At 46.3% G+C, this 12,146-nt stretch overlaps 1 protein-coding gene across 2 annotated transcripts in view; it reads right to left on the bottom strand.

Annotated features, from left to right (window-relative positions):
• The window catches only part of LOC137436458 (uncharacterized), a 201,201-nt gene that overhangs the window by 80,787 nt on the left and 108,268 nt on the right, over positions 1 to 12,146 (bottom strand). For both annotated transcript variants that reach the window (XM_068130265.2, XM_068130255.2), the window contains exon 12: positions 11,913 to 12,086. In XM_068130265.2, coding sequence (XP_067986366.1) covers positions 11,913 to 12,086 — 174 coding nt within the window. The remainder of the gene's footprint in view (positions 1 to 11,912; positions 12,087 to 12,146) is intronic.

The raw sequence follows: 12,146 nt of genomic DNA, 5'->3' as shown, positions 1-12,146 counted from the left end.
CATGCGAAATTTGCATTTATGTTTATTTAAATTATACAATTGACTACAAAATGTAAATGTTTCATGATATTTGTTGTATTATATCACCTTTATCTATCAATATTGTTGAAATGAAGATCAAATAGCTGTATGTGAAATATGTTGAAAAAGTCAAAACTTTACATGGGGTGTACTTACTTTTTCACGTGGCTGTATATATATATATATTATACATATACTAGCTTGGCACGGTTTGCTGCGCTCGCCTCACCACGCGTCGTTACTGAGGAACGGGCTTATTTTAGCTGAGGATAATGACTGCACCTGAGTTGCTGTTTTGTCATGATTTACACCAATCATAATACAAACTAGAACGCCACTCAGTGGGGCGCATAATCCCGCCGTGGGTGGTTGCTGCTGAGCACCATCTTCCAATGGTAAAAAATCCTTTAAAAAATTCCTGGATCCGGAATAATATCCTGACCTTCACCAAAAACTAATCAATTCTTCCTCATCCCAAGGGCAATCATCCCACCAACTTTCATCCAAATCCGTTCAGAACTTTTCCAGATATCTTGTTCACGAACACACGAACTCACACAGACGGACACGATCGAATGCATTCCTCCCTGGCGGGAGTAACAATTATTTTGCACAAATTTATTTGGAGTGTTTGTGATATTACATTTTTATAAGCAATTTAGATTGAAGATTTATGTTGAAAAAATATATAAAATTCAAAAAAGAACCCCTCAGCACACATACGGGAGGGGTAGGTGTAGACTGGAAGTTTGGGACGATTACACCTCAACACCACGTAATTCAAAACACCTTACCACCATGTAATTCAAAACACCTCACCACGACGCAATTCAAAACACCTCACTACCACGTAATTTAAAACACCACATCAAGTAATTCAAAACACCTCACCACCACATAATTTAAAACCTCACCCCCACATAATTCAAAACACCACATCCCCATGTAATTCAAAACACCTTACCACCAAGTAATTCAAAACACCTCACCATCACGTAATTCAAAACACCTCACCACCACATCATTCAAAATACCTCACCACCACATGATTCAAAACCACCACGTTATTAAAAATACTTCACAACCACGGAAACAAAAGTTTCAGGGAGTAGTTTCAGGGAGCTCTAGCAGGGCAGAAATTTGACAAAATGACTTGTTGGAAAGGTGGCATCCTATGACGGTGCCACATTGAAAGTCACTGAGCTCTTCAGTACGGCCCATTCTACTGCTAATGTTTATCTATGGACATTGCATGACTGTGCTTGATTATGTACACCTGTCAGCAATGGGTGTGGCTGGAACAGCCAAATCCACTAATTAGAGTTAGAGGAGGGGGAGAGGGGGGGAGGGTGTCCACATACTTTTGGTCATGTAGTGTATGTATATATATATTAGCATTACATGTACCATTTTCAGGGAATGTACAGTAGATGGCACATACTCCCTGAATGCTGAATGCCTCAACTGAATGTGAAAAAGCTGAATGCCTCAACTCTGTGTTTGCCTCTAAATCTTGTGTCCCAAACCCATCCCTCTCTGTACCCACCGTACCCAGTCGTACCCAGCTGCTCCTGGACTCTGTGTCCTTTCCTCCTGACAAGGTGGAAAAGTTTCTGTCAACCCTCGACTCTGATTCTGCAACTGGTCCTGACGGCATCAGCCCACGGGTCCTAAAATCATGTTCTTCTGCTCTTTCACTCCCTCTTTCTGTTCTCTTCACCCTCTCTTTTGCTCAAGGTCATCTGCCATCTGCTTGGAAATCAGCCAACATCACCGGTTTGCACAAAAAAGGTGCAAAAACAGATCCCAGCAACTACAGACTAATCAGCCTTCTCCCAATTATCAGCAAAGTCATGGAATCCATCATTGCTTCAGATATTAAATCTTTCCTCTTCTCCAATGGCTTGATCTCTGATCATCAATTTGGTTTCAGACCTGGTCACTCTACTCTGGACATACTGCTTCTGCTTTCTCAACAATGGATGGAGGTCCTCAACGCCAAACAGGAAATTAGAGCTGTCTCCCTTGACATTTCACGTGCCTTCGATACGGTCTGGCACCCTGCTCTGCTCACCAAACTCTCCTCCTTTGGTATCCATGGAAATCTCCACGCATGGCTGGCGGACTTCCTCTCTGGTCGTAGTCAACGTGTGGCCCTGAATGGGTTTCTCTCATCTCCTCTTCCTGTTCAGGCTGGAGTTCCCCAAGGTAGTGTTCTGGGCCCTGTGCTTTTTCTGGTCTTCATCAATGATCTCTCTGACTCTCTTGAAAATCCTCTCTATCTCTTTGCTGGCGACTCTACTCTGTCGCTCCATTCCTCATCCCTCAGATCGGCAGTCTGCAGCCTCCTCACTCTCTGCAGACCTGGACAAAATCAGACTGGTCAAACAAGTGGAACATGTCTTTCAATCTTGACAAATCTCACACTCTTACAATGTCTCTCCGAAAGGACCGACTGGACAACCCTCCCATCTACTGTCTCAACAATCCTCTCCAAGAAGTTCTGTCGCTCAAGCTTTTGGGTCTCACTATCTGCCATGATCTTTCTTGGGAAAACCACATTTCCAAGCTGGCCTCCAAAGCCAGTCGCCGACTGGGCATCCTCCGTCGTGCGAAGTCCTTCCTTGGCACACCTGAGCTCCTCACCACATACAAGGCTTTCATCCGCAGCTCAATGGAATACTGTTCCCCCCTCTGGGCTGGTGCTCCTGCCTCACACCTTGCTCGGCTTCACGCTGTTGAGGCCAAAGCTTTCAGAATCATTGGAATCTCCTGCGATGTAGTCAACACCGAGGGCCTTTCACTCACTCACCGCAGGCAGGTTGGTGGTCTTTCTGTCTTCTACCGACTCCTCTCCGGCCTTGCTCCCCCGGCTCTCTCTGTGCTCTGTCCCCGCAATATTCCTTCAGGTCGCACAAGATCTGCCTGCAACCCTCTTATGGTTAAACTGCCAAAGTCTAGGCTCTCTGCTCACCTTCACTCTTTCATTCCCCTTTTCTCCCGCCTCTGGAACAAACTCCCCCACTCCCTTCAATCCCACTCCTCCCTCCAGGTCTTTAAAACAGCTGTTCACCACCATCTCTTATCTTCCCCCATCGAAAACCTTGATCTTTTCTACCCCCGGTAATTCACCCCAGAGTCCTTGCAGTGTTCATATGTTTTATTCCTCTCCCACCTCCCCCCAAATCCTCCCGATGTCCCTGCTCTCAAATGTTGTGTTTGTGTCCTTCCCCCTCTTCCCCCCTCTTCCCATCTTGTCTGCCGCTCCCCTTGTTTTTTGTGTTTTGTGTGTCGGTTTGTCTTTTTGTGTGATTAATGTTAGCTCTTTCACGAGCCTCGATCTTGTATACAAAAAAAAAAAGAAAAAAAAAAAGATGCATAGATTTCTGACAAAAATTGACAATCATACAGAAGGTTTGAGAGGTCAGGTCAAAGGTCAGCCCTTGGCATATGTGATCCCAAAAGTCAAAAGATTTGAATTTAATGTGAAAGTGCAGCTTGAGCTTTACTAAAACAAGACCAAAAGTCTAACAGCGGCGTGGCCGGGCTTGAAAAATATTATGAACCACAAACACACATGGTTAGATTTTTAAACAGTCGCTAATGCTGTTTATAACATTGAACAGAGACATTTGGAGGAATCCCGACATCCATGAGGTACGTTTTACTTCCAGCACTGAGCGAAGATCTACTGTAATCTATATATCCCACAAGCGTTAGAGGTGTGCTCATTTACCAAGCAGCCAGCTGGCTAGCGCATGCCAGCCATTCCTTAAGGGTTTTGAATGGAGTGTTTGCTCGAATGCTTTAACCACTTGGCGATCTCTCCACAAGAAACTGTAAATGAACACACACCCAATGTTCTTGAGACCCGATCATAGAGACTGTAATCTATATATCCGAAACGGACGGCGAGTCATAACACCGAAGGCCTATATGTACCAAGATGTCACGCCGATGCTTTCGATATTTGATGGTCATTTTAACAATCGGTTTGCTTGTGTTTCACACTGAATGAAAAACGTGAAGGTAGAGCATGGCGATTGTGATATATGTCAGCTTCGACTATATGTTCGGCATGAACGGCATATGAATCAAAATGGCGGTGCGTGCAGTCAGCTGCAGCATCGCTGTAATGACAGACATAATCACATCACCCTGTCATGTGACCAGATTCTCAGCTCTGATTGGTATACGTTTGAGGGGACATACATACATACATCCATACACAGACAAACACCGTTCTAGATGGATCTGCCCGATGGGCTATGCCGAAAAAAAAAAAAAGAAAAAAAAAAAAAGTTGTCATTTAGCTCTCCAACTTCATCCTCACAATTTGAAGAGGCACAGTGGAGATGTCTTTTTGCTTCATATGCACAGGGTAATTAACCACTTCCCACCAAGATGAGTTTGCAGTGTCTGCCGAGTGGCATTTCACTGCCATATGAAGTGGGAAAGGCCCATGTGACAAGTTTCGGGAATGGTAAATGTTTGGTGGGGAGACTATCTCACTGTTGCCAATGCTATTTCAAGCACGAAGAAGCTTCACAGCTTCTTTCCAGGATTGAGAAACAGCCTTGTTACCAGAGTATACTCTTCATGTCCCAAAATGACAGGTTAAGAACATGTCCTGTGACAATTTGAAGAGGCACGAGATGCAGCCATCTTCTTTTTTTTTTTCTTTTTTTTTTGTATACAGGATCGTACGTGGCTCGTGTAAGAGCTACATTAATCACAAAAATTATAATAATAAACGGACACACAAAACATACAATAGAGGGAGCGGGAGACAAGATGGGGGGTGGGGGGTCAGGAAAGCACAATTTCAACAGCAGAGGACAGGGACATCGGGAGATCTGCGGGAGGCAGAGGACTTGGGGAGTGGGGGGGGGGGGGGGGGGATGAGAGAGGTATACAACACATGGACACTGCTCAGACTTCCAGGAAAGAAGTTGGTATTTCAAAAAATGTGGATCTGGGGTGAAATAACGGGGGTAGAAACGATCAAGGTTTTGGATGGGGGAAGATAAAAGATGGTGGTGAACAGCTGTTTTAAAGACCTGGAGGGAGGAGTGGGATTGAAGTGAGTGAGGGAGTTTGTTCCAGAGGCGGGAGTAAAGAGGAATGAAAGGGTGAAGGTGAGCAGAGAGTCTTGATTTTGGCAATTTCACCAGAAGAAGGTTGCTGGTAGATCTTGTGGGACCTGTAGGAATATTTGCGGGACAGAGCACAGGTAGAGCTGGGGGAGCTGGGCCAGACGAGAGTCGGTAGAAGACAGAAAGACCACCTACCTGCCTGTGGTGAGTGAGTGAAAGGCCCTCACAATCAGCTTCATCACGGGAGATTCCAATGATTCTGAAAACTTTGGTTTCAACAGCGTGAAGCCGAGCTAGGTGTGAGGCAGGAGCACCTGCCCATAGGGGAGAGCAGTATTCCATTGAGCTACGGATGAAAGCCTTGTATGTGGTGAGGAGCTCAGCTGTGCCAAGGAAGGACTTCGCATGACGGAGGATGCCCAGTCGGCGACTGTCTTTGGAGGCCAGCTTGGAAATGTGGTTTTCCCAGGAAAGGTCATGGCAGATAGTGAGACACAAAAGCTTGAGTGACAGAACCTCTTGGAGCAGATTGTTGAGAAAGTAGATGGGAGGGTTGTCCAGTCGCTCTTTTTGGAGAGACATAGTAAGAGTGTGAGATTTGTCAGGATTGAAAGACATGTTCCACTTGTTTGACAAGTCTGATTTTGTCCAGGTCTGCAGAGAATGAGGAGGCTACAGACTGCCGATCTGAAGGATGAGGAATGGGGCAGCAGCAACTGGAGTCATTAGCATAGAGATAGAGGATTTTCCAGAGAGTCAGAGAGATCATTGATGAAGACCAGAAAAAGCACTGGGCCCAGAATACTGCCTTGGGGAACTCCAGCCTGAACATGGAAAGGGAGATTAGAGAAATCCATTCAGGGCCACACGTGGACTATGACCAGAGAGGAAATCCTCTCTGGTCATAGTCAACGTGTGGCCGTGTGGGATCATTCACTGTGCATGCGCAAGATTGGAGGTCACGTCTCTTCAAAGCTGTCCATGCGGCTCACTCTTTCGAAGTTAAGTAATTTTTCACAATTGTGTTTTTGTCGAAACTATCTTTCTTTCGGTATGTGTACCTATTGGTGTCTTTAATAGGATTCTCAGTGTTGGTTTTTCATACCTGTGTAGAGAATCGTCGGTTAGTTCGTGTCGCGTATTCTGAGGCCTAGTGTAGTAGGCTACCGTGTCCGACCTTGGCTTGAGGCTTTGTTTTTGTCTCAGCGGTTCTTCGATTGCGCTGCAATTACTTTCGGTCTCTGTTTTTCCCGGTCTTTTCACCCCATACTTCCTTGTTTAAAATCTCAACTCAAACAAAAAAAACCCAAAAAAATATTTCCTTCTCTGTTCTTATCCGTTTGTTCGTTCTTATTTGTTAGTTCGTTCTTCGACCACGTTGTTCGTGATCACGTTGTTAAAAAAATGTTTAAACTGTCCCCTGAAGAACTGTATTCTGTCGTATACTATAACACCTTTTTCTTCTTCTTCTATAAAAGGATGCTTTCGACTTGCTCACCAAATATATTCATTCCAAAAAAAAATTCCATCTCTTACAGTGCCTCTTTCATACATTCCCTAAACTCTCCCGCACTCCACCCATCCTTCAGCGTCCTCAAACGTATTTTTGACTCGAAGGTCTCAAGAAACTCATTTTGCAATAAATGTTCGTTTCCCATTAATCGTACACTTTTCAAAATCCAATCTCACCCCTGCTCTCCAAACCTTCCCCATCAACCCTCTCTCCAAAACTTCCCCATCACCCATCCCTTTCAAATATTCCCCCTTGCCCCTCCCCTCAAAATCTTCCCCATCACCCCTTCCCTCCAAAACTTCAACATCACCCCTCCCCTCCAAAACTTCACCATCACCCCTCCCCTCTAAATCTACCCCCTTGCCCCTCCCCTCCAAATCATCCCCATCACCCATCTCTTTCAAATCTTCCCCCTTGCCCCTCCCCTCCAAATCTTCCCCATCACCCATCCCTTTCAAATCTCCCCCCTTGCCCCTTCCCTCCTAAACTACCCCCACACCCCTCCCCTCAGAGTCTCTCCCTCGCTCCTCCCCTCCGAGACTCCCCTCTCAACCCTCCTCCTCAAAGCGTCCTCCCCGCTTCTTCCCCCTTCCAACTTCATCTCCCTCAACCTTCTGCCTCACTCTTCCCCCTCCTCAAATAACACCTCACTGCGCCTCACCCAATCACCATCAAACCTTTTGTCCGCCCCATTCTTCCCTTTCTCCAAGCTATTCTGAAATCTCTGACACCTTCAACAGCTCTCTCTACCTCTTCCTCCTCTTCCACATCTTACCCTACCGCTCCCCCCACCACCCCCCCGTTATATATCCGATGCTCCCCCTTCCTCTTCTTTAACAGTATGGACCTCAAACATCCGGGGCCTTCACTCAAACTTGACTGATCTCTCCATGCAGGTTGCTTCTGACAAACCAGACGTGATCTGCTTAACAGAAACTTTCCTCCTTCATGATGTCTCTGATTCCTTAGTATATCTCCCAGGTTACTCCCTCCTCCGGTATGTTAGACCTCAGCCTCGTCCTGGAGGTGGGGTTGCTATCTTTATAAAAAACTCTTCCTCATTCGCCCTGCACTGCCCTCTCTCCACCTCACCCCCAGGAATACCTTTGGCTACGGCTTCCCCTTCGCTCCCACCTTTTGTTCATATGTGTGTTGTACCGTCCACCAAACAGTGATGACTCCATCTACATCTCGCTGTCTGATAATATGGACCAACTTCTATCTACCCATCCAAACTCTCTCTTCCTCATATGTGGTGATTTCAACTGTCACCATGCCAGTTGGCTGGGTGTGGGTACCTCTCTCACCAGCCATGGCTCTTCAGCAAAGGACTTCTGTGACTCACTGGGACTGACACAATCTGTCAATTTCCCGACCCAGATCTCAGTCAATGGAGCATCTTCTCTTCTGGACTTGGTTATGACTAACTTACCTGAAAATGTCTGCTGCTCTTCTTCTGCTCCAATCGGCTCATCTGATCATGTGCTTGTTAAAGTGGAAATCTCTGACCATTCTCAGAGAGCCTCCTCAGCGTCGACGAGTCTGGCATTTCACTCAGGCCAACTGGCACGGTCTTCAAGCAGCCATAAATCATCTGGACTGGTCTTCCATCTCTACCACCTCTGACATCAACTCATCCTGGGAATTCTTCCAAAGTAAATTGCTCTCTCTCTCATGCACAGATTTATCCCATCTCGTCTTCAGTCGTCATACCCTTCCTCCCATCCATGGTACACGGAATCTTGTGGTGAGGCTATTGCCCAGAAACAACTTGCTTTCGTCTCCTGGAAAGCAAATCCAACGGAAGGAAATCTCATTTCCTTTCACAAAGCCCGAAACAAGTGTGTGTCCACCCTCAGGAGAGCCAAGAAGCAATATCTCTCCGTTCTCAGGACCGAACTCTCTTATCTGTCTCTCTCTTCCAAATCCTGGTGGCATCTGGTCAAATCTGTTTCTGGTGTTTGTTCCCCCTCCATCCCCTCCCTCACCTCCCTCACCTCAAATGGCCACACGGCTGACTCAACACGTGAAAAAGCTGAATGCCTCAACTCTGTGTTTGCCTCTAAATCTTGTGTCCCAAACCCATCCCTCTCTGTACCCACCGTACCCAGTCGCACCGAGCTGCTCCTGGACTCTGTGTCCTTTCCTCCTGACAAGGTGGAAAAGTTTCTGTCAACCCTAGACTCTGATTCTGCAACTGGACCTGATGGCATCAAACCACGGGTCTCAAAATCCTGTTCTTCCGCTCTTTCACTCCCTCTCTCTGTTCTCTTCACCCTCTTTTGCTCAAGATCATCTGCCATCTGCTTGGAAATCTGCCAACATCACCGCTTTGCACAAAAAAGGTGCAAAAACAGATCCCAGCAACTACAGACCAATCAGCCTTCTCCCAATTATCAGCAAAGACATGGAATTCCATCATTGCTTCAGATATTAAATCTTTCCTCTTCTCCAATGGCTTGATCTCTGATCATCAATTTGGTTTCAGACCTGGTCACTCTACTCTGGACATGCTGCTTCTGCTTTCTCAACAATGGATGGAGGTCCTCAATGCCAAACAGGAAATTAGAGCCGTCTCCCTTGACATATCACGTGTCTTCGATACGGTCTGGCACCCCGCTCTGCTCACCAAACTCTCCTCTTTTGGTATCCATGGAAATCTCCACGAAAGGCTGGCGGACTTCCTCTCTAGTCGTAGTCAACGTGTGGCCCTGAATGGGTTTCTCTCATCTCCTCTTCCTGTTCAGGCTGGAGTTCCCCAAGGCAGTGTTCTGGGCCCTGTGCTTTTTCTGGTCTTCATCAACGATCTCTCTGACTCTTGAAAATCCTCTATCTCTTTGCTGATGACTCTACTCTCTGTCGCTCCATTCCTCTTCCCTCAGATCGGCAGTCTGCAGCCTCCTCACTCTCTGAAGACCTGGACAAAATCACAGACTGGTCAAACAAGTGGAACATGTCTTTCAATCCTGACAAAACTCACACTCTTACGACGTCTCTCCGAAAAGAACGACTGGACAACCCTCCCATCCACTTTCTGAATAACGCTCTCCAAGAAGTTCTGTCACTCAAGCTTTTGGGTCTCACTATCTGCCATGATCTTTCCTGGGAAAACCACATTTCAAATCTGGCCTCCAAAGCCAGTCATCGACTGGGCATCCTCCGTCGTGCGAAGTCCTTCCTTGGCACACCTGAGCTCCTCACCACATACAAGGCTTTCATCTGCAGCTCAATGGAATACTGCTCTCCCCTCTGGGCTGGTGCTCCTGCCTCACATCTTTGCTCGTCTTCACGCTGTTGAAACCAAAGCGTTCAGAATCATTGGAATCTCCCACGATGAAGCCAACTCCAAGGGCCTCTCACTCACCGCAGGCAGGTTGGTGGTCTTTCTGTCTTCTACAGACTCCTCTCTGGCCTTGCCCCCCCAGCTCTCTCTGGGCTCTGTCCCACAAATATTCCAACAGGTCGCACAAGATCTGCCTGCAACCCTCTTATGGTTAAACTGCCAAAATCAAGACTCTCTGCTCACCTTCACTCCTTCATTCCTCTTTTCTCCCACCTCTGGAACAAACTCCCTCTCTTCAATCCCACTCCACACTCCAGGTCTTTAAAACAGCTGTTCACCACCATCTCTTATCTTCCCCCATTCAAAACCTTGATCTTTTCTACCCCCGCTAATTTCACCCCAATTCCACTTTTTTGAAATACCAACTTCTGTCCTGGAAGTCCTTGGTGTCCTTGATTTATACTTCTACCACCCCCCCCCCCTTCCCACGCCTCCTCCCCCCAAGCCCTCTCCCTCCCACACATCTCCCTGCTCTCAAATGTTGCGTTTGTGTGCTTCCCCTTCTCTCCCCATTTTGTCTTCCGCTCCCTCTTTTTATATATTTTGTTTGTCTCGTTGATTTGTTTGTGAAGTAAATGTTAGCTCTTTCACGAGCCTCGATTCAGTATACAAAAAATCCACAAGCCATGCATAGAGATTTCCATCGATACCATATTAGGAGAGTTTGGTGAGCAGAGCAGGGTGCCAGACTGTATCGAAGGCACGTGATATGTCAAGGGAGACAGCTCTGATTTCCTGTTTGAAATTGAGGACCTCCATCCATTGTTGAGACAGCAGAAGCAGCATGTCCAGAGTAGAGTAACCTGGTCTGAAACCAAATTGATGATCAGAGATCAAGCCATTGGCGAAGAGGAAGGATTTGATATCCGAAGCAATGATGGATTCCATGACTTTGCTGACAATTGGGGGCAGGCTGATTGGTCTGTAGTTGCAAGGATCTGTTTTTGCACCTTTTTTGTGTAAAGTGGTAATGTTGGCCGATTTCCAAACTGATGGCAGATGACCTTGAGCAAAAGAGAGGGTGAAGAGAATAGAGAGAGGGTGTGAAAGAGCGGCAGAGCAGGATTTTATGATCCGTGGGCTGATGCCGTCTGGTCCAGTTGCAGAATCAGTGTCGAGGTTTGACAGAAACTTCTCCACCTTGTCAGGAGAGAGGTACACAGAGTCGAGGAGCAGCTGGGTTCGACTGGGTAAGGTGCGTACAGAGAGAGATGGGTTTTGGACACAAGACTTTGAGGCAAACACAGAGTTTAGGCATTCGGCTTTGTCACTTGCGGTGTCAACTGTGTAGCCACTTGAGGTAAGGGAGGGGGTGGAGGGGGAACAAACCAGAAACAGATTTGTCCAGACACCACCAGGATTTGGAGGAAGGAGACAGGTTTGAGAGTTCAGTCTTGAGTAGAGAGATAGTGCTTCCTGGCACTCCTGAGGGTAGACACACACTTGTTCCATGCTTGGTGGAAGGAACTGAGATTGCCTTCAGTTGGATTCACCTTCCATGAGGCAAAGGAAATTGTAAACTCTTTGAAAGGCAAAATCTTGAGAATTATGACCAGCAATGCTCAAATTTGGCAAGGAAGTGCCTTTCAAGAGCCAATTACAACACAAATTTCCAAGAAATTTGGAAATGGTGAGGAAATTGCCAGGTTGAAATAACATGGAGTACGTTGACTACAGATACAGGGGTGGTTTATCAATATATTACAAATAAACATTTTTCATAGGAGCATGCAAGACAATTTACTCTTTGCATATTCCCATCAAATCAAGAAAACGTTAATTCACAATGTTACACAAATCCCAAGTTATGTTAAAGAAATGAGAAATCCATTTCGATTGGCATGACGAGGCAATTGCTGAGGTTAAAAGTGCACCCTCAGTTTACCCACTTCACCCTGAACTTCTGCTGGTGGGCAGACTGGCACATACAGAAACTCACTTCACAAAGCTTGCCTGAAGTCCCTGGGAGACAACGGCAGTGGAAGCCAGAAGAGGATGACTGGCACTTTCCTCCATGTTGGCATGGAGTGCTTGCGCACCCACTCACCAACACCTCACAGTGATCACCCGTAAAGCCAGAGTTGCATTTGCAGATGTAACCAACCTCCAATTGCTATAAACAAAAAGACAATCAGATTGTTCAAATTTTAAATTTTCTAAAATCATTCAAGAA

Source organism: Myxine glutinosa, chromosome 1 (assembly GCF_964187855.1).
Source record: "Myxine glutinosa chromosome 1, kmMyxGlut1.1, whole genome shotgun sequence".
In the NCBI taxonomy this organism is placed as follows: Eukaryota; Metazoa; Chordata; class Myxini; order Myxiniformes; family Myxinidae; genus Myxine; species Myxine glutinosa.
Note: the sequence above shows the minus strand (reverse complement) of the source record. Positions and strands in the feature narration are given on the sequence as shown.